The sequence below is a fragment of the Schistocerca gregaria genome, chromosome 5, assembly GCF_023897955.1.
Source record: "Schistocerca gregaria isolate iqSchGreg1 chromosome 5, iqSchGreg1.2, whole genome shotgun sequence".
Taxonomy (NCBI): Eukaryota; Metazoa; Arthropoda; class Insecta; order Orthoptera; family Acrididae; genus Schistocerca; species Schistocerca gregaria.
This window is the reverse complement of record NC_064924.1, coordinates 658,954,158-658,976,543: the sequence shown is the minus strand read 5'-3', so window position 1 is coordinate 658,976,543 and position 22,386 is coordinate 658,954,158. Positions and strand designations below refer to the sequence as shown.

Sequence of the window (22,386 nt, the reverse complement as noted above, 5' to 3'; positions counted from 1 at the left end):
GGCCATAATTAATTTTTCTTCCAATCTCAGTTAGAACTTTGCAGTAAGTAATTGATTTCTGAGTGTAAATTTTTGCTTGTTTATTGTGATTCTATTTTTTCCTTCTACTTTTTTTTGTAGTTGTATCATCTGAATTTCATGTCTCATGGATCACATCACAGCCTATTTTTTTTTTTTTTTTTTGAGGCTCAATCAGCAGTGTGACACAAATTTTTTACTCATTAAGCTTCACTTCAGTGGTTCACCCAAAGCCAAGTGAGAGATTCATTCTATAGTAAATATCAGCATCACAAATCATATTTCTAGCTGCCTTGTCACTGAATTTGAATTACTTCTTTGCTCGGAGATCATGTGGGTGAGAGTAAAACAATGAGCGCAAACCGTAGAATTATTGGACCATAAGAAAGAGGAGCTACTATAGTTTGCGTAGTTCTTATTCTGTCTGCGAGTACATGTCACACTTCAAAACATTTCACACAGTCTTCACAGTTCTCTAATAGAAGAGCCACCATCCATATAGTGTCAGAGGAGCAGCCATAGAACCAGGAACTGTACTCGCTGCCAGGTACGATCAGCGCCGCTGGGATTCCACAGGCGGTGGAGGACACCGGGATCAGGAGATGGTGCAGTTCTTGTCCTTGTCATCGGTGGCACCACTCTTCTTTGTAGGTGACTTGGGGGCTGCAGATGCAGCTTGCTGCTGACGGCGGGCGCATGCTAGTGCATCGTTGGGCACGTACGAGATGCGGACACCACCGTAGGCGCGCCTCGGCGGCAGCTCATAGGCGTATTCGTCGCTGCTGGAGCTAGAGGAGCAGGTGGAGCAGTAACTGTCTGCATCATCGCGGTCCGCTGCCGACGACGGCGGAAGTGGGAAGCGCGCAGCGCTGCCACTGGGCACGTGGCTCTCAGAGTTGGTCTTGCGCGGCCCGCGCGCCCTCCGTGAGTCTTCGTAGCCGTAGCTGTAGTCACGATCCCGGTCACGGTCACGGTAGCGCGACCTGCCCGAGTAGCTCCTGCTGCGTGGGAATGTTGTCCGGTGCCGGCTCGGAGACGATGACAGTGTTGCCGACGCCGACACGCTGCAACCTGCAGCAGCGCCCTCTTCTGCATCGTCAATGTCGCGATCGATATCATCGTGCCTGTCACCCTGGAAACGCACGCTCAGCTGCCCCTTGCTTGCCTTGCCCTGCCGCCGTGAGGGTGAAGCCGGTTGATGTGGCAGTGGTGATTGCTGCTGCTGGGGTACTGGGAAGTGGTGATGGTGAGGTGGGGGCGGTGTGGGCCTACGTGGCAGAATGTCAGGCGTAGCCTCGGGGAGTGGGGTGGTCGGCACGGGTGAGCTCTGCTGCGGTGCAGATGCGGGCGGGGGTGGAGGAGGCGGTGCTGGGGGCGGTGGTGGCTTCCATGCGTCCAGGCTCAGACTGAGTTCGGCCAAGTGCAGTGGCTCGCGGCTACGGTCACGTGCGTGCAACAGCCTCTCCAGATCGGGGTTGCAGCCAGCGGGCTGTGCATCCATTGGACCTGCTGTCATGCTGCCAGGCCCCGAGGATCCGCCACCGTGCTCCGAAAGCAGTCGCTCGAGGTTACGCTCCAGTAACACACGGTCCAGCCCCTTCCCTGCACAAAAGGCGATGTGTTTCTTCATTCAGCTTTCGATATGGAATAGAGGCGGCACAGTTAAACATTACAATACACTTACCAAACATAATGTTGGTCACACACTGGGCCCTTTGGAGCATCGTATATGGCTAAATTCATGGACTCATCGAAACAATTCACGTGAAAAACTGCTTGCTTTATTCATTTGTGACATCTTAGAAATAATAGATGGGGGTGAACAGGTAAATTCTGCCAGCCAGGATTTAAAAAATACATTTAAAGCTGCACTGCGTCATCAATTGCTAATCAATACATGATTATACTGAGTAGCTTTATAAATACGACTGACTGTGGACTGTTTGACTAATAGAACCCAATATACGATACCAGGCAATGAATGTCCCACACAAATGAAAATAACTTGTGGTGCCCCAAAGACATGTAATAGGACATCTAATGTTTTTAGAGTATGCAAACAATTTATCAGACAGGATCAGCAGCACCGTGAGATTATTCGCTGACGCTGCTGCTATCTACAAGCAAATACAAGGGCAATCCCAAAAGTAAAGTCTCCTATTTTTTTATAAGTGCGTAGACCTATTTATTTCTACAATGGTTTACATCAGCTTGCAGCTTGAACATTTAGCTATTTCTCAACACAATTGCCATTTCTGTCTATGCGTTTTTGTAGACGCTGTGGCAGATTTTGTATGCCCATGTCATACCAGCTCGCTGCAATGTTCACCTCGTCGTTGGAGCTGAATTGCTTTCCCGCCAAACGTTCTTTTCACTTATGGAACAGATTATAGTCACTGGCCACCAAGTCAGGACTATAGGGTGGGTGGGTTATTATGTTCCACTGAAGCTGTTCCAGGAGAGCAAAGGTTTGCTGAGTGACGTGTGGGCGAGTGTTGTCATGGAAATGTGTACACCCTTGCTCAACATTCCTCTTGTCCAGTTCTGAATTGCCCGTTTGAGTTTTTTCAGAGTCTCACAGTACTTCTCAGCGTTAATTGTGGTCCCAGTGGGCATAAAATCGACCAACATACCCCTTTCTGATCCCAAAAAACCGTTGTCATGACTTTACCAGCAGACTGTGTTTGTTTGAATTTCCACGGCTTTGGCGAAGAATGATGCCGCCACTGGTGTGACTGTTTCTTAGCCCAGAAAGTTGTCCTGTTCGGCTGGTAGGTGGTGAAGTGGCACGCGCATGTTTACATACAGCGTGTGAAGCATTCTTCATTACAGTATGACTAACTGCCACACAAACAGCGCCAGCCGTTGTGGCCGTTGTACCACGCTGAGTCGTTCAGTCTTGGCTTGGCAGCCGTTGAGAATGGAGCTCCTGTTGGATGTTACCGCCAAGTGCGACTGTGCGCAGTTATTCGGTTTTTGAATGCAAAGGGCACTGCACCACTTGAAATCCATTGACAATTGACCAGAGAGTATGGTGACTCATGCATGGATGTCAGAAATGTTCCTAAGTGGTGTAGAGAGTTTGCAGATGGTAGCAGCGGGAGACCATCAATTTCTGAGGAGATAGTGTTGAAGGTTGAGCAAAGCATGCATCAAGATCTCTGCATGTTGGTTCCTAAGGTTTCCCAAAACACCGCTCACAGAATTATAAAGGAAACATTGAACTATCGAAAGGTGTGCGCAAGATGGGTGCCACACATGCTGACTGAGGACCACATGCGGCAATAAGTTTATGTTGTTGTGGTCTTTAGTCCTGAGACTGGTTTGATGCAGCTCTCCATGCTACTCTATCCTGTGCAAGCTTCTTCATCTCCCAATACCTACTGCAACCTACATCCTTTTGAAACTGCTTAGTGTATTCATCTCTTGGTCTCCCTATACGATTTTTACTCTCCACGCTGCCCACCAATACTAAACTGGTGATCCCTCGATGCCTCAGAACATGTCCTACCAACCGATCCCTTCTTCTAGCCAAGTTGTGCCACAAGCCCCTCTTCTCCCCAGTTCTATTCAACACTTCCTTGTTAGTTATGAGATCTAACCATCTAATCTTCAGCATTCTTCTGTACCACCACATTTCGAAAGTTTCTATTCTCTTCTTGTCTAAACTATTTATCGTTCACGTTTCACTTCCATACATGGCTACACACTACACAAATACTTTCAGAAACGACTTCCTGACATTTAAATCTATACTCGATGTTAACAAATTTCTCTTCTTCAGAAACGCTTTCCTTATCATTGCCAGTCTACATTTTATATCCTCTCTACTTCGACCATCATCAGTTATTTTGCTCCCCAAATAGCAAAACTCCTTTACTACTTTAAGTGTCTCATTTCCTAATCTAATTCCCTCAGCACCACCCGATTTAATTCGACTACATTCCATTATCCTCGGTTTGCTTTTGTTGATGTTCATCTTATATCCTCCTTTCAAGACACTATCCATTCCATTCAACTGCTCTTCCAAGTCCTTTGCTGTCTCTGACACAATTACAATGTCATCGGCGAACCTCAAAGTTTTTATTTCTTCTCCATGGATTTTAATACCTACTCCAAATTTTTCTTTTGTTTCCTTTACTGCTTGCTCAATATACAGATTGAATAACTTCGGGGAGAGGCTACAACCCTGTCTCACTCCCTTCCAACCACTGCTTCCCTTTCATGTCCCTCGACTCTTATAACTGCCATCTGGTTTCTGTACAAATTGTAAATAGCCTTTCGCTCCCTGTATTTTACCCCTGCCACCCTTAGAATTTGAAATAGAGTACTCCAGTCAACATTGTCAAAAGCTTTCTCTAAGTCTACAAATGCTAGAAACGTAGGTTTGCCTTTCCTTAATCTTTCTTCTAAGATAAGTCGTAGTGTCAGTATTGCCTCATGAATTCCAACATTTCTACGGAATCCAAACTGATCTTCCCCGAGTTCGGCTTCTACCAGTTTTTCCATAGGACAACAAAATGTGTAAGCACTAGCGCGTACTTCTCAAGTGTCACTGAGAAAATCGCAAGATAATTTCGGTCGTCAAATAAATACCTGTGCGTGGCCATTTTTACAATGAAGCATCGGCAGCCGAGTGGTTCTGCTCTCTGTAATAAAAAAACTGAGTTCATGGATCAACGACGAACTGAAACTGGTGTCTTGCGACGTCCGCCCCGAGCAGATACAACGAACGAAAACGAACAAAATGAGATTTAAGAGAGCAAAAAAAGAAGTGGTTAACGTTCAAGCCCAGTAATCGTTGGGTCGCTGGATCGAGTCCTGCTCGTCAGTTTTGTTATTTTTTTATTTCTAGCTTAGTCAATTTCTTTACTATTTATATTACAATTGATGTAATGGTAAAAATACGTGTAATCAGATGAACTTTTGTTAAATTTACAACGTTATTTGGCAGTCTACCAATTTTTAATACCACATAATATAATATTCATAAGTACCGACTAGTAAACTACCAAACGCACAAAGTGATACTGAAAATGTATGCTTGTCCAAACATGTCTTCAAATTTGTTCGTATTTAATCGAAGGAGAACGAGAAATTGCTTCTCGTGAAGACGCTATTAAAATACACTCGATACTGCATGACCAATGATCAGCGCCGATATTTAAGGAAATGCTGCGTTATGCATCGTTTGTTTCCATATTATCGGCTGAAAGAGAGGTTTTTGAAAATGTTAACGAGATTTGTTTTTCCCCGGAAAACCTCAAAAGACCTTGCGTGTGCGGAAACATATAATTTATTCAATGCAGCTGGTGCCGTTTAACTTTGTTTTTCCATGTTTTTACGGAAAATACCATCCTGCAACTTGTACTCGCCCGTTTCGGGCTCCTTCCAGGTACAAGGGATTTCTCAAATCACGACAAGCATACATTTACGTATTTTCCCCATTACATCAGTTGTAATATAAATAGTAAAAAAATGAATGTGTTAGAAATAAAAAAAAAACTGACTAGCAGGACTCGATCCAGCGACCCACAGATTACAGATCACTGACGTACAGATATCACTGTGAAAAAACCTGCTAAAAAGTTGCTGCCAGGAACAATATTTTAAGAAAACTGACGAATAGTAAATGGGGAGCGACTGTATTACGAACAACTGCTCAAGCACTTTGCTTCTCCACGGCAGAATATGCATGCCCTGTATGGTCTCGATCCACACATGCCAAAAAAGTCATTACAGTCGTTAATGTAACATGTAGGCTAACAACAGGATGCATGAAACCCACTCCACTTGGGAAAATATACAAAGCAGCTGGATTCTCATCTCCTGAATCCCGAAGAACTGCGCACGAACATACAGAAAAATTTAAACAGATTTTCGACGAGCGCCACCCGCTGCATGGTTCTTCATGTGGACGTAGCAGACTGAAATCCCGCAAGAGATTTCTCACTAGTGAATTGAACGATACTCTGAAGGACTACCCTGCCTCACGAGAAATACCCAGCGGCAGTACATCGAGCTGGGAGATTTGGAGAACACTGAACCGCATCAGAACAGGCGTAGCACCACTTAAAGAAAACCTAGTCAAATGGGGCTTCAAGGACGAAGGAGACAACAAATGCGACTGTGGTGAAGTTCAGGATATGGAACACCTCCTACAGTGTTCCATCTGCCCCACAAGGTGTACCCTTGACGAACTATGGCTTGAGAAGAGAGAAACATTGGACTTGGCCCGACATTGGGCTGAGAGGCTTTGAAACAAAGTTCCGGACACGAAAAAGTAAAGAAAGTACAGGGCTTGAACGGTAACCACTTCTTTTTTTTTCGGTGTAGTTCGTTGCGTTTGGTCTGGGAGGACGTCACATGACATGCGTTCAAGTTGATCGTTCATTCCTTGAATCAGCTTTTTATCACAGAGAGCACGCAGCCCTCTGACCGAACACGCTGAGCTACCGTGGCGGCATAACCACTCGGCTGCCGGTGTTCATGGTAACAATAGCCACGCACAGGTATAAATGTGACGACCGAAAATATCTTGCGATTTTTCTCAGTAACGCTTGAGAAGTACGCGCTGCTGCTTACACATTTTGTTGTCCTCGTGGAGTACTACGAGTGTACGAAGTTTTCAGTAAATCGGCGTTCCAAACGCCGTGGCCTCCCCTTGATAGTTGTCAATTCCCCGAAAGGATCGTCCCGCCTCTCGGAAAGCCACAGTTTGACCCCTTTTAAATTCGCTCAGTCAGCTGTAGGAAGCAGGAGTGTGTCTTTGTGGTACGGTTGCCTGCTCGCTTCAAATGTTTGCGCCACACTGACCCTCTGGCTACGAGTATTTCGTATTAAAGGGTAGACACACATTGTTGTAGCTATGCCGCTATGCTATATGTTGGTGGGCGAAACCCAAACCATTATCTGAAGGCTGTAAATTCAGTTAAATACTTAGAGACCACAATTACAAATAACCTAAACTGGAACGATCACATAGATAATATTGTGAGTAGAGCAAACTAAAGATTGCGATTCATTTGCAGAACACTTAGAAGGTGCATCAGGTCTACCAAAGAGACTGCTTACACTACGCTTGTCCGCCCTGTTCTGGAGTACTGCTGTGCGGTGTGGGATCTGCATCAGGTGGGACTGACGGATGACATCGAAAAAGTACAAAGACGGGCAGCTCGTTTTGTATTATCGCGAAATAGGGGAGATAGTGTGACAGACATGATACGTGAATTGGAGTGGCGATCATTTAAACTAAGGCGTTTTTCGTTTGCGACGGGATATTCTCATGAAATTTCAATCACCAGTTTTCTACCCCGATTGCGAAAACATTCTGTTGACACCTACCTACACAGGGAGATATTATCATCACGATAAAATAAGAGAAATCACGGGTCTCACAGAAAAACTTAAGTGCTCGTTTTTATCTCGTGCCGTTAGAGAGTGTAACGGTAGAGAGAGACGGCTTGAAGGTGGTTCCTTTAACTCTCTGCCAAGCACTTTATTGTGAACAGCAGAGTATTCACGTAGATGTAGATGTACAGTAGTGGACAAAACGAACGAGACCCCTCGCCTTTTCGTTACGCTGATCCGCACAGCTTTAAAGTCTGCTACACAGCGTAACAAGCAAGGCGACGAAGTGCTACCAACGTACTATGCACAGGCGTGAAATTGACGAACTATACAAACTTTGTCAGACTGTTTTCAATCATGTGTAAGACTATATTAATGCTGATTAGTGTGTTAAACACAGCACTTAAATACAAGATGTAAATGAAAGAAGAGACGCTAGTTAATATGAACTGTACTAATAAAAATGAATTTCAGTTTATCGAGACAACGTAACTGTTTTAGTAAGACAAAATACCTCAGATCGTCACGAATTAACAAAACTGGTTTTAAGGGTTGGGTAGACAGACAGACGGTCAAGAATGTGAGACTAGTAGGGTTCCATTATTACCGATTTATGTGACTAAATCCTAACAACGAAAATAGCTACCACAGTTACTGAAGATGAGGACCGCATAATAATTTCCCCAACTCTTTATTCGAAATGTACGATTTTCAGACGATAGAGCAGCATATTACTCGTAGCTATGCTTTCGATCCAAATCACGTTTAGAGGAATGCAAGCCGGCCGCGGTGGTCTCGCGGTTCTAGACGCGCAGTCCGGAACCGTGCGACTGCTACGGTCGCAGGTTCGAATCCTGCCTCGGGCATGGGTGTGTGTGATGTCCTTAGGTTAGTTAGGTTTAAGTAGTTCTAAGTTCTAGGGGACTGATGACCACAGCAGTTGAGTCCCATAGTGCTCAGAGCCATTTGCACCATTTTTAAGGAATGCAAATAAAATCCATTTGCCTAAACACGTGGTAATTCAGATCCCAGTATTAATGCCACCGCGTTTTACAAGTGCGGGCATTCCCATTGCCAGGCAGCTTAAGAAACACTTCGGCTAATGAACGTTTTCTAGCTGTGGCTTAATAGAGAATTCGAAACATTGTACACTCCTGGAAATTGAAATAAGAACACCGTGAATTCATTGTCCCAGGAAGGGGAAACTTTATTTACACATTCCTGGGGTCAGATACATCACATGATCACACTGACAGAACCACAGGCACATAGACACAGGCAACAGAGCATGCACAATGTCGGCACTAGTACAGTGTATATCCACCTTTCGCAGCAATGCAGGCTGCTATTCTCCCATGGAGACGATCGTAGAGATGCTGGATGTAGTCCTGTGAAACGGCTTGCCATGCCATTTCCACCTGGCGCCTCAGTTGGACCAGCGTTCGTGCTGGACGTGCAGACCGCGTGAGACGACGCTTCTTCCAGTCACAAACATGCTCAATGGGGGGCAGAATCGGAGATCTTGCTGGCCAGGGTAGTTGACTTACACCTTCTAGAGCACGTTGGGTGGCACGGGATACATGCGGACGTGTATTGTCCTGTTGGAACAGCAAGTTCTCTTGCCGGTCTAGGAATGGTAGAACGATGGACTCGATGACGGTTTGGATGTACCGTGCACTATTCAGTGTCCCCTCGACGATCACCAGAGGTGTACGGCCAGTGTAGGAGATCGCTCCCCATACCATGATGCCGGGTGTTGGCCCTGTGTGCCTCGGTCGTATGCAGTCCTGATTGTGGCGCTCACCTGCACGGGGCCAAACACGCATACGACCATCATTGGCACCAAGGCAGAAGCGACTCTCATCGCTGAAGACGACACGTCTCCATTCGTCCCTCCATTCACGCCTGTCGCCACACCACTGGAGGCGGGCTGCACGATGTTGCGGCGTGCGCGGAAGACGGCCTAACGGTGTGCAGGACCGTAGTCCAGCTTCATGGAGACGGTTGCGAATGGTCTTCGCCGATACACCAGGAGCAACAGTGTCCCTAATTTGCTGGGAAGTGGCGGTGCGATCCCCTACGGCACTGCGTAGGATCCTACGGTCTTGGCGTGCATCCGTCCGTCGCTGCGGTCCGGTCCCTGGTCGACGGGCACGTGCACCTTCCGCCGTCCACTGGCGACAACATCGATGTACTGTGGAGACCTCACGCCCCACGTGTTGAGCAATTCGGCGGTACGTCCACCCGGCCTCCCGCATGCCCACTATACGCCCTCGCTCAAAGTCCGTCAACTGCACATACGGTTCACGTCCACGCTGTCGCGGCATGCTACCAGTGTTAAAGACTGCGATGGAGCTCCGTATGCCACGGCAAACTGGCTGACACTGACGGCGGCGGTGCACAAATGCTGCGCAGCTAGCGCCATTCGACGGCCAACACCGCGGTTCCTGGTGTGTCCGCTGTGCCGTGCGTGTGATCATTGCTTGTACAGCACTCTCGCAGTGTCCGGAGCAAGTATGGTGGGTCTGACACACCGGTGTCAATGTGTTCTTTTTTCCATTTCCAGGAGTGTAGAATACGTTTGGCAGCTATGTAGCCGTTTATTTCCTGGGGTGGTGCAGAATCGCCCTACTAAATTTACTCGCTAATAACCTTTTTTTGTTATTTCGATAAACATCCCGAATGGTTGTCACATAAGCGGTGACAAAAAGGTAGAAAATTCTTGTTTTTGAGTCCAGAAAGCTCTGTGCAACGGAAACTGCAGATCATTTTGCCATTTTCATTGCGAAATTGCCGGTTTATTCAATTCTGGGGTAATAACAGAGGGCTGTTTGCCTGGGTTATCTGCTAGCGTAGTGAAAAGTGTTTGCTACTGCAAGGGAGGTCTGGTTTGTTTTCGGTTCTAATCTCGATGGAGGCAGATAGACTGGCAGTAACGCAATTTTAAGAAATTATCGCGCCCCCATACGTTTTATTGCTTTGTTTATTCTGTACCGGCGTCCTGTGGATGTAAATATGAAGATCTTGTAGAATTTCATACTCCTTACTGATTACTTTTTCCGCTTCTGTCAATAACTGAATTGACTTACGCGTGGCACTGAATGATTTTTCACTGAAGGGATCTTGACGCATTGCTAAATTTGCACATTTTCATGGTAGGTCAGCAACGGTAATCCAGTACGACTGGTCTGAACGTTGACACACACCGTTTCGCAGCCGAATACGCGTAACATTTTGCTAATTTGTAACGATCTGGGGTACTTTGTCTTACTAAAACAGTTATGTTGTCTCGATAAACTGAAATTCATTTTTATTAGCACAGTTCATACGAACTAGCGTTTCTTCTTTCATTTACATCTTGTATTTAGGTGTTGTGTTTAACACACTAATCAGCACAGTCATACATATGACTGAAAACGGTCTGCCAAAGTTCTGTCAATTTCACTCCTGCACATAGTATGTTGGTATGTTCCCAAGAGTTAGCAGCTTTCACTCAGTTAATACTAGGCAGAAATTCAATCTGCATGTGGAATGCACTTCCTTGATTCTTTCGCAGAAAGGAGTGCAGTATTCTGCTGCATCCATTTTCAATAAGCTACCACAAGAACTCAAAAATCTTAGCAGTAACCCAAACTCCTTTAAGTCTAAACTGAAGAGTTTCCTCATAGCTGACTCCTTCTATTCTGTCGAGGAGCCCCTAGAAGAGCTAAAAAATTAAGCAAATTCCAGTGTTACATAGTTGATTTTCTTTATTTAAACTTACGACCTGTTACCTGAATGTTTTTTTATATTTCATTTGATCTGTTTCTAATATCGTGTTATACTTTCATGTATTGACTTGTTGCATGACCATGGAGATTTGTCCTTAATTTGGTCCCACGCAACAATAAATAAATAAAAAAAAAAATAAATAAATAGCACTCACCTTGCCTGTTATGCTCTGTAGCTGACTCTAGAGCTGTGCAGATTAGCATAACGAAAAGGCGAGGGGTCTCGCTCGTTTTGTCCACGACTGTACATCTACTATCACCCAGGTGGCATATGCCATAACAGGATCAAAATCGATGTCGTCTTTCCAGGTGTACTAATGTTTTTATTACGACAGTGTATCGGGACAAGCTCCGGGCCGTTATACGTACCAGCTGGCGACGGCGAGGGCTGTATGTTGTACTGCGGCGGCTCGCTGGCTGGCGGCGGAGGCGGCGGGTCGGGCGCGGGTGGTGGGGCCGGAGGCGGCGTCGGGGGCGGCGCCTTGCAGGCGGAGGCGGCGCCCGCGCGGTCCCGCTGCAGAGCGCGCCGCCCCATCTTGGGCGAGCGGGAGGGCGGCGGGCTGCGCAGTGGCGACGCCTGCAGGCTGGGCGTCGGCGACTGAGACTGCGAGGAGTGGTGGCTGGCCGTGGGCGACTGGCACGGCGCCGCCCGCGGCGGGGACAGCCGCCGCGGCGACAGCTGCGGGGGCGGCGTCAGCTGCGGCGGCGGCGGCGGCGGCTGCGCCGAGCTGCGCGGAGCGTTACACGACGCCCTGGTTTACTGTCTCTTGTTACGTTCACCCTTTCGTGGAGGATATAAACTACTGGCCACTGAAATTGCTACTCCACAAAGATGACGTGCTACGGACGCGAAATTTAACCGACAGGAAGAAGATGCTGCGATATGCACATGATTAGCTTTTCAGAGCAAGGTTGGCGCCGGTGGCGACACCTACAACGTGCTGACATGAGGAAAGTTTCCAACCAATTTCTCATACACAAACAGCAGTTCACTGGCGTTGCCTCGTGAAACGTTGTTGTGATGCCTCGTGTAAGGAGGAGAAATGCGTACCATCACGTTTCCGACTTTGATAAAGGTCGGATTGTAGCCTGTCGCGATTGCGGTTTATCCTATCGCGACGTTGCTGCTCGCGTTGGTCGAGATCCAATGAGTGTTAGCACAATATGGAATCGGTGGGTTCAGGAGGGTAATACGGAACGCCGTGCTGGATCCCAACGGCCTCGTACCACTAGCAGTCGAGATGACAGGCACATTATCCGCATGGCTGTAACGGGTCGTACAGCCACATCTCGATCCCTGAGTCAACAGCTGGGGACGTTTGCAAGACAACAACCATGTGCACGAACAGTTCGACGACGTTTTTAGCAGCATGGACTATCAGCTCGGAGACTATGGCTGCGGTTACCCCTGACGCTGAATCACAGACAGGAGCGCGTGCGATGGTGTACTCGACGACGAACCTGGATGCACGAATGGCAAAACGTCATTTTTAACGTCATTTTTTCGGATGAATGCAGGTTCTGTTTACAACATCATGATGGTCGCATCCGTGTTTGGCGACATCGCGGTGAACGCACATTGGAAGCGAGTATTCGTCAATCGTGCGCTGAAGACTACACTGTTGAGCGCCCATAACACCATATCCATCCATCCATCAAATTCTGTATCCGTCATCACCATACTGGCGTATCACCGAGCGTGATGGTATGGAGTGCCATTGGTCACACGTCTCGGTCACCTCTTGTTCGCATTGACGGCACTTTGGACAGTGGACGTTACATTTCAGATGTGTTACGACCCGTGGCTCTACCCTTCATTCGATCCCTGCGAAACCCTACATTTCAGCAGGATAATGCACGACCGCATGTTGCACGTCCTGCACGGGCCTTTCTGCATACAGAAAATGTTCGACTGCTGCCCTGGCCAACACATTCTCCAGCTCTCTCACCAATTGAAAACGTCTGGTCAATGGTGGCCGAGCAATTGGCTCATCACAATAAGCTAGTCACTACTTTTGATGAACTGTGGTATCGTGCTGAAGCTGCATGGGCAGCTGTACCTGTACACGCCATTCAAGCTCTGTTTGACTCAATGCCCAGGAGTATCAAGGCCATTATTACGGCCAGAGGTGGTTGATCTGGGTACTGATTTCTCAGGATGTATTGCGTGAAAATGTAATCACATGTCAGTTCTAGTATATTATATTTGTCCAATGAATACCCGTTTATCATCTGCATTTCTTCTTGGTGTAGCAATTTCAATGGCCAGTAGTGTATGTGACCGAAATTAACTGAGGATCGACATACCTGGACCTGTCCCCACGTTTGTGTTAACCAACCACGGTTGCGAACCACCCCATATTCGAGTGTAAAATCCCTTATTTAATATTTTTCTGCCAATTTATTTTATTCTTGTATGTCTTTTTATCGAAATTACATGCCTTCTATTGCTGATCAATATATCAAAGTGAGCATTTAGCAGGGTTAACTACTGGGTGCGAAGGGCTATTTAATAGAAGACATAAAAGCTTTGAGGTTCGCCGATGACATTGTAAGTCTGTTAGAGACAGCAACGGACCTTGAAGAGCAGTTGAACGGACTGTACAATGTCTTGACAGGAGGATGTAAGATGAAGATCAACAGAAGCAAAACGAGGCTAATGGAATGTAGTCGAATTAAGTCGGGTAATGCTGAGGGAATTAGAATAGGAAATGAGAAACTTAAAGTAGTAAAGGAGTTTTGCTATTTGGAAAGCAAAATAACTGATGATGGTCGAAGTAGAGAGGATATAAAATGTAGACTGGCAATGGCAAGTCAAGCGTTTCTGAAGAAGAGAAGTTTGTTAACATCGAGTTTATCTTTAAGTGTCAGGACGTCGTTTCTGAAAGTATTTATGTGGAGTGTAGAAATGTATGGATGTGAAACATGGACGATAAATAGTTTAGACACGAAGAGAATAGAAGCTTTCGAAATGTGGTGCTACAGAAGAATGCTGAAGATTAGATGGGTACATCACATAACTAATGAGGAGGTATTGAATACAATTGGAGATTGGAGAAATTTGTGGCACCACTTAAGTAGAAGAAGGGATCGGTTGGTAGGGCATATTCGGAGGCATCAAGAGATCACAAATTTAGTATTGGAAGGCAGCGTGGAGCGTAAAAATCGTAGAGGGAGACCAAGAGATGAGTCACTAAGCAGATTCAGAAGGATGTAGGTTGAAGTAGGTACTGGGAGATGAAGAAGCTTGCACAGCATAGAGCAGCGCGGAGAGCAGCAACAAACTTGTCTCTGGACTGAAGACAACAACAACAACAACAGGAACCAGAGGGCAGTTATAAGAGTCGAGGGGCGTGAAAGGGAAGCAGTGGTTGGGAAGGGAGTGAGACAGGGTTTTAGACTATCCCCGAAGTATATTCAATCTGTATATTGAAGGAAACAAAAGAAAAAATTAGAGTAGGAATTAAAGCCCAGGGTGAAGAAATAAAAACTTTGAGGTTTGCCAATGACACTGTAATTCTGTCAGTGACGGAGAAGGGTTTGGAAGAGCAGTTGCACGGAATGGACAGTTTATTGAAAGGAAGATATGAGATGAACATCAACAAAAGCAAGACAAGGATAACTGAATGTAGTCGAATTGAATCAGGCAATGCTCAGGGAATTAGCTAAGGAAACAAGATATTACAAATAATAGATGAGTTTTGCCATTTGTGCAGAAAATAACTGATTGTCGCCGAACTGGAGACGATATTAAATGTAGACTGGCAATGGAAAGAAAAGCGTTTCTGAAGAAGAGAAGTGTGTTAACATCGAATACAGATTTAAATGTTAGGAAGTCTTTTGTAAAAGTATTTGTATGGAGTGTAGCCATGTATGGAAGTGAAACATGCAAGATAAACAGTTCACGCAAAAAGAGAATAGATCAGATGCGTATATTATGTAACTAATGAGGAGGTACTGAACAGAATTGAGGTGACAAGTTTAAGGAGCTACAATTTCACTATACGTAGGGACCGATCGTTTGATAGGACACATTCTGAGACATCATGTGATCAAAGTTATCACCAGTTTAGTACTGGAGGGAAGTGCGGGGGATGGAGGTAAAATCGTAGAGGGAGACCAAGAGATTAATATAGTAGCAGATTCAGAAAGTTGCATTAGTTATTGGGAGATGGGGAGACTTGCACAGGATGAAGTGCCGTGGAGAGCTGAATGAAACCAGTTTTCGGACGGAAGACCACCACAACAACAACATATGCTATTCAAGAGTTGGCAATTTACGTAGTTAACTGTAGCCTTCAGTGTCCAGATCAGAGCACGTATGTTTAAATTACGAGCGACTCTCTGAACCTTTTCAGTCGACATGTTACTATAAAACGTATCCAGATAACTGCACCCCATCAGTCCTAAATATTTTCGAGACTGGATTAATAAAGACTAGAGAAGCGCTAAGATGGTTGTTTTAGTGGTTCATGTGTTGTGCATAGTCCTTTTATTAACCTGACACGTTCCACATCATTACGAAGTGTCGTATTCATGATCTATGGAACAAGTATTAAAAAAAAAGTTAAGGACACCACACAAGACGTTCATACAGCCACGTGAAACTGTCAGAAAATTCATTGTGTTGGATGTTGTACGACTCGTGCGTCACACTGGCTTGAATGTTGGTCACGTCGTCAAAGCTCTTATCCTTAACGCGAATTTCTGCACTTTGTGTTTTTCTGTTAGGTTCGCATTGATAACACGAAGTCTCCTACTCGTGATGATTGTTCCGAAAAAGAATTGTCCACATTTTGCATTTCAGCCAAGACGGAGCAGGCGTTCATATGTCGCCATTTTTGTTCTGGAGTCAATATGTCCAGGATAAACTTGGCATACATTCCTCTCTTCTTCAAATTACCGAGTTTTCCAGTAATCTTTCCCCAATTAGAAATTTTCATAAGGCATGAAATATGACACATAGGTGAATAATTTTTACCTACAATTGCATGTGACATATCAAAACTTTTATGGACATACACACACAGATTGTTTGTTAAAGGCCCAGTGATACAACAACAGCGGAAACGGACACCATTTGCGAACAATATGTACCCAAATCAGGAGAAAGCCCAAAGTGTCCTCTGGTATAGCGAGACACAGTCACCAAAAATAGTCCAGAGAGAATTCCAGATGGCACACCATAGGCAGCCACCAGCTGTTAAAGACATTAAGGCGTGGTATGCAAAGTTTAAGGAAACTGGGAGCGTCTGTGATCTCTCTAGATCTCCCTGGCCTGGACCTAGTGTGCAGACAGTTCAAACAGTTAGAGACGTTTTCGTGAGAAGTCCCAAGAAGTCAGTCTGCAGGGCCGCACGTGAGTTGCAGATTCCTAAGACATCAGTGCACCATATCGTACAAATTCACCTTCTTTTCCATGCGTGCAAAATCTAGATCTTGCAGTCCTTCCAAAGAGTGGATTAAGTGCTCGTTGTGACTTTGCTGTTGCCGTGCTGGCTGAGACTGAGAAAGGTAATGACTATCTGAAACGCGTCCTTTTCTCAGATGAGGGCACATTTCAGTTGAACGGTGTTGTCAAATGAAACAATTGGGGGTCTGAGAATCCCAAAGCTGTGTCTGAGAACTACTATACCCATTTTCCTTTTTACATATTTTTGGAAAGATGGATCAGGCATGGTGGTCCCACAAACTGGTCTCTGGTCGCTGGATTTCTTCCTTTAAAGTTTTGTGATGGACCAGGTTTATCAAACACTAGTGAACCACATTGCGACATTACGGCGCAGAATTACTGACGTCATAACATCTATCCCTCACGAAATGCTGGCTAATACATGGGTGGAAATGCAATGTCGTGTGCATATCCTTTGGGCAACGAAATGAGGACACGTCGAAATTTATTAATTGTGTGTGAGAGTGTACACAAAAAATTAGTATGTTACCTGCACTTCAAAATAAAAGACTTGTGTGTGTGTCTCATGTTTTCTGCCTTATGCATGTTGGTAATCAGGGAAAGACTCCTGGGGCACCCTGTATTGTATTGACACCCTACGGCCAGATGTCCACTACTTAACATGACTTGCTTACAACTGACTGGTTCAACGCACGTCTGTTGTTTATTGGTTCAACGCACGTCTGTTGTTTTTAGTTATTAGTTCAAGCGACCATCGTAATAACCGCGCTGATGATGTCGTTACACGTTACGAATAAAATCAGTCTTGGGACATTTTGGACGGGTGGTGTACTTGAGTAAAGAAGCTAGATTGGTAAATTATGCTACTATACCCATTTTCCTTTTTTTCATTAACATGATGCTGGACTACTCAGTTAGTGTAATTTTCAAGATGATTGCAGTGTTTCCCCCAGGTAGTATGCCTCGTCTCTGTGAGATGGGGTACAAATTATGGACGAACACATTTTTTTTAAATATCGGTATATATTGTATTAATTTTTATAAAAAGGGCATTGATATTAGCGAGACAAACGAATGGATGTTTTGAAATATAGATATTTTTGCCTCATCCCTACACGGGAGAAGTCTGTGTAGTGAAACACTACTGACGTAAGTTCTGCACATTAGATGTTGTACTTACCATAAATGTTTGCGACAGCGACAATCCATTTTCCATTAAATACCAGTGCAGTAAAGTGTATGACTTTTGCCCTGAGTCTACGTCACTTTTACAGTGCGTCTGTCTTTTCTTGACCCAGGCAACCAGGGTGTGAGGAGGCGTACATTCTGCCTCATAGTTCAGACCAGGGAGAGGTAATTTCCATCATTCTCAAGAAATGCTGTCACCGAACTTGTTCGTTTTGCACGTCGTACCTGTCATTTTCATTTGCGGAAATGACACACGGAAGTAACGAACTTTCACAAATATGCAGGGCAAATCCATTCGTGTTCAAATCTGGTGCTCAATTGTAGTACTGAATATGAAATTAAATTAAGCCAATTGTAAGACATATACGTTTAGATAGCAAAGATTGGTAATATCTGGAATGGACAAGAAATCTGCCGTCGAGAACTTATAGTGCCTATGAGTCAAGAAAAGATACTCAATGTGTAGTATGGATTAGATCGTACATCGAGCGTTAAATTCTCAGAGTCGTGTATCGACGTGCTTAAGCGAAAGTATGAACATTCCGATGTATATCGATACTTCTTGCGTTACCCTCCGGGGTTTTTTAATAATCTATGTATTTCCATACCGAATTGGCAACATCGAGTGCCGATATTATTATTGTTATATTTTATATATTTTTATATTTTATAACATATTTTTTCGCAATTTTCGATAAATATTTGAAGCTGTTCTTTTAAAATTGTAGTAGAACATAATTTTGCTTTCACTGTGTGAAGGAGTCTTACTACTTTTTGAGCTTTCGTCTCGTTCAGGCTTCCTCTTTGACTGTGTGAAGTAAGTATAGATGGCACAAAGAAGTAGTCCGATTGCGCTGGATCTGGCGGCGTGAATGGGATAAGACATCCGATGTGAAGAAAAACAATTTTTAACGTGGCTAGTGAGCTATTTCATCACATCGGTATTCTTAAAAAAATAGCCGCTGAAAGTCATGAACAAAAATTCTAAATGTTAAGATTGGTCTTTGCGAGTAGGTGGACTCGTGAGAGAGGAAATGCTGACGTAACCGGCGCTCGACGCTACCAGCAGAAACTACAACCTTTAACTTCACCACGCAGTTTTGACACTACAACTGCTAGGTAGCTGGCGTTTACAGGAAAACGCACACACAGGGAAGTCGAGACCAAGGGTTCGAGACATCCGATATGTAAAGAAACCGAACGACGGACCAGTCGGACGCCTTTTATTGTGCCACTTACCTCCAGTTACCATTGTTAGCAAAGTGGTTATTGCCAATCCTGAACGTGCAGCGTTTTCCTTTCAGTTCTTGCTCTGAGGGGGGACAGTTCGGATTTCTGAAAGGTTCTGATATCGAAAAGGCTATTTACACCTGCAGTGAAAATGTACTTAATTCATTAAATAACAAGTTACAAGCAGCAGGTATTTTCTGTGATTTGTCAAAGGCATTCGATTGTGTGAACCACAACATCCTTTTAAATAAATTAGAATTCTATAGTGTCACGGGAAGTGCTGCAAATTGGTTCAAGTCTTACCTAGCTAACAGGAAACAAAGGGTGTCAGTGCAAGGGACTAGTGAATTAAGTCATCAGTCATCATCAGAATGGAAAGAAATTTCATGTGGTGTCCCACAAGGATCCATCTTAGGGCCATTGCTTTTTCTTGTGTACATTAATGATCTCTCATCACATAGACTGCCAGAAGCAGAATTCGTTTTGTTTGCAGATGAAAGAAGTCTTGCAATAAATAGTATGTCGAGTGTAGTTCTAGAAAGAACTGCCAATGATATTTTCATGGATATTAATAAATGGTTCAAAACTAACTCACTGACATTAAACTTCGAAAAGACTCACTATATACAATTCAGAACCTGTAAGAGGTTTCCTGCCAGAATATGCATGAAGTATGAAGAAGAGCAGATGGTAAGGTCGACAGTCTTAAATTCCTGGCATTACAACTTGATAATAAATTAAGTTGGGAGGAGCACAGCACAGAACTGGAGAAACGCCTTAACAAATCTGTATTTGCAATTCGAGTGTTAGCAGACACAGGCGACATAAAAGTGAAAAAGCTTGCATACTTTGTCTACTTTCATTCCATACTGTCATATGGTATAATATTTTGGGGTAACTCTTCAAGTCAAACAAAAGTTTTGAGCGTCCAAAAGCGTGTAATACGTATTATTTGTGGAGTAAATTCACGGACGTGTTGTAGAAACCTCTTCAAAGAACTGGGTATACTAAATAGTGCCTCTCAGTATATTTACTCCTTAATGAAATTAGTCCTAAATAATATATCTCTTTTTCTAACAAACAGCTCAGTTCATACATACAGTACCAGGAACAAAAATGATCTGCACAAGCACTCAAAAGCACTTACTTTAGTTCAAAAAGGGGTCCACTACTCAGGAACTCTCATCTTCAATAATTTGCCAGCTGATATAAAAAATTTAGTTACAAATAAAGATCAGTTTAAAATGAGCCTGAAAGACTTACTAGTGGCCAACTCCTTCTATTCCATTGGCGAATTTTTTAATGGAAACAAATGATGTTTTGTATATATTCTTACTATTAGTATTGTTATTTCAGGTTTAAAAAAATTGACGTGTTCCACAACCTCGAGAATCTCCTCAGCACGGATCTGTGGAACGAAAAACTAATCTAATCTAATTTAATCTAATCTAATCATAAGCAGGCTACTAGCTTTTTGATGTGTAAAATATCTAATAAAAATCAGTACTGAAATATACAGCTCTAAAAGTGGGAGTTTAATTACAATGCGCGGCCGATATTCTTTTGGCTTTTACGTCGATTTTTTTACCGTCGATATACCGATTATTCCTGTTCGATATAGGTATGTCGATATCGCCAGACTTTAAGTATCGATACACCGGACACTCGATATCAACAGTCCGGCAGCGTACCTGTTGGCGTGTCGCGGCTGGTGGCGCCGCAGGCCGGGCGGCGAGGCGGCGGCGGCGGCGGCGGCGGCGGGGGCGGCGACGGGCGGCGGCGGCTGCGGCCGGTGTTGGGGGCGGCGCAGCCTGGAGGCGGCGTCGGGCGACCCCGGAGGCGTGAGGCTGGCGCTGGCGCTGGACTCGGAGGGCGCGCGCCGCCGCGGGCCGCCGCCGCCCGCCGGGCCCGCCGAGCTGTCGGAGGGCGTGGGCGGCTCGCCCTTGCTGCACGCGATGCTGCAGTAGATGGCGCCGCGACGCGGCAGGAAGGGCCGGCCCAAAAGCGAGGCGCGGCACGTGTGGCAGCAGAAGCACTGCTCCGTGGCGTGCCAGTGCTGGCCCTCGTGGCTCATCTGGCCTGCAACAGCGCGCCGCCGCCTCCGTCACTCTGCGCTCCCGGGAGGCACGGCAGACTCAACAGCATACGTCGTGTTTACGAGGGAACCTCCCCATCGCACCCCCCTCAGATTTAGTTATAAGTTGGCACAGTGGATAGGCCTCGAAAAACCGAACACAGATCACTCGAGAAAACAGGAAGAAGTTGTGTGGAACTATGAAAAAAATAAGCAAAATATACAAACTGAGTAGTCCATGTTCAAGATGGCAACATCAAGGAGAGTGTGGGCTCAGAAGTGCCGTGGTCCCGTGGTTAGCGTGAGCAGCTGCGGAACGAAAGGTCCTTGGTCAGGTCTACCCGCGAGTGAAAAGTTTACTTTTTTTATTTTTCGCCAAGTTATGATATGTCCGTTCGTTCATTAACATCTCTGTTCACCGTAAGTGTGGAACTATGAAAAAAATAAGCAAAATATACAAACTGAGTAGTCCATGCGCAAGATAGGCAAAGCAAGGATAGTGTGAGCTCAGGAGTGCCGTGGTCCCGTGGTTAGCGTGAGCACCTCCGGAACGAAATGTCCTTGGTTCAGGTCTTCCCTCGGGTGAAAAGTTTACTTTTTTTATTTTCGCAAAGTTATGATCTGTCCGTTCGTTCATTGACGTCTCTGTTCACTGCAATAAGTTTAGTGTCTGTGTTTTGCGACCGCACCGCAAAACCGTGCGATTAGTAGACGAAAGGACGTGCCTCTCCAATGGGAACCGAAAACATTTGATCGCAAGGTCATAGGTCAACCGATTCCTCCACAGGAAAACACGTCTGATATATTCTATATGACACTGGTGACGGCATGTGCGTCACATGACAGGAATATGTTGTAAACCCACGTAACTTGTACACTTGCCGAACGGGTAAAAAGATTCTTCTATCTTGTCCGATTTAGATTTTCTTGTAGATGTGATAATCACTCCCAAAAAAGTGATGAAAACATAAGAGTTTGTCAGATAATAATTGTCTAAAAATAAAAACTTGAACTTTTCATTTGAGGGAAGACTTGAACTAAGGACTTCTCGTTCCGCAGCTTCTCACGCTAACCACGGGACCACGGCGCTCCTGAGCATACACTATCCGTACCTGATTGGGTTGACGGTGGAGATAGAGAAGATCCAAAGAAGAGCGGCGCGTTTCGTCACATGGTTATTTGGTAACCGTGATAGCGTTACGGAGATGTTTAGCAAACTATAGTGGCAGACTGTAAGAGAGGCCATACCGGACGCCCAGCAGAAGTTAAGCAGCCTTGCGTTTCTTTTAAAGAAAAGGAGCAAATGCATAAGACCTTTTGTAACCAATTTTGGTAGCCTCTTA

General features: G+C 45.0%; 1 protein-coding gene across 1 annotated transcript in view; it reads right to left on the bottom strand.

Annotated features, from left to right (window-relative positions):
- Nucleotides 1–276: 276 nt before the first annotated feature.
- Nucleotides 277–22,386, bottom strand: part of LOC126273435 (protein prickle-like) — a 566,943-nt gene continuing 544,833 nt past the window's right edge. Inside the window, exons 6-8 of the mRNA XM_049976988.1 lie at nucleotides 20,741–21,048; nucleotides 11,508–11,817; nucleotides 277–1,620 (exon numbers count right to left, since the gene is read on the bottom strand). Coding sequence (XP_049832945.1) covers nucleotides 614–1,620; nucleotides 11,508–11,817; nucleotides 20,741–21,048 — 1,625 coding nt within the window. The 3' untranslated portion in view covers nucleotides 277–613. The remainder of the gene's footprint in view (nucleotides 1,621–11,507; nucleotides 11,818–20,740; nucleotides 21,049–22,386) is intronic.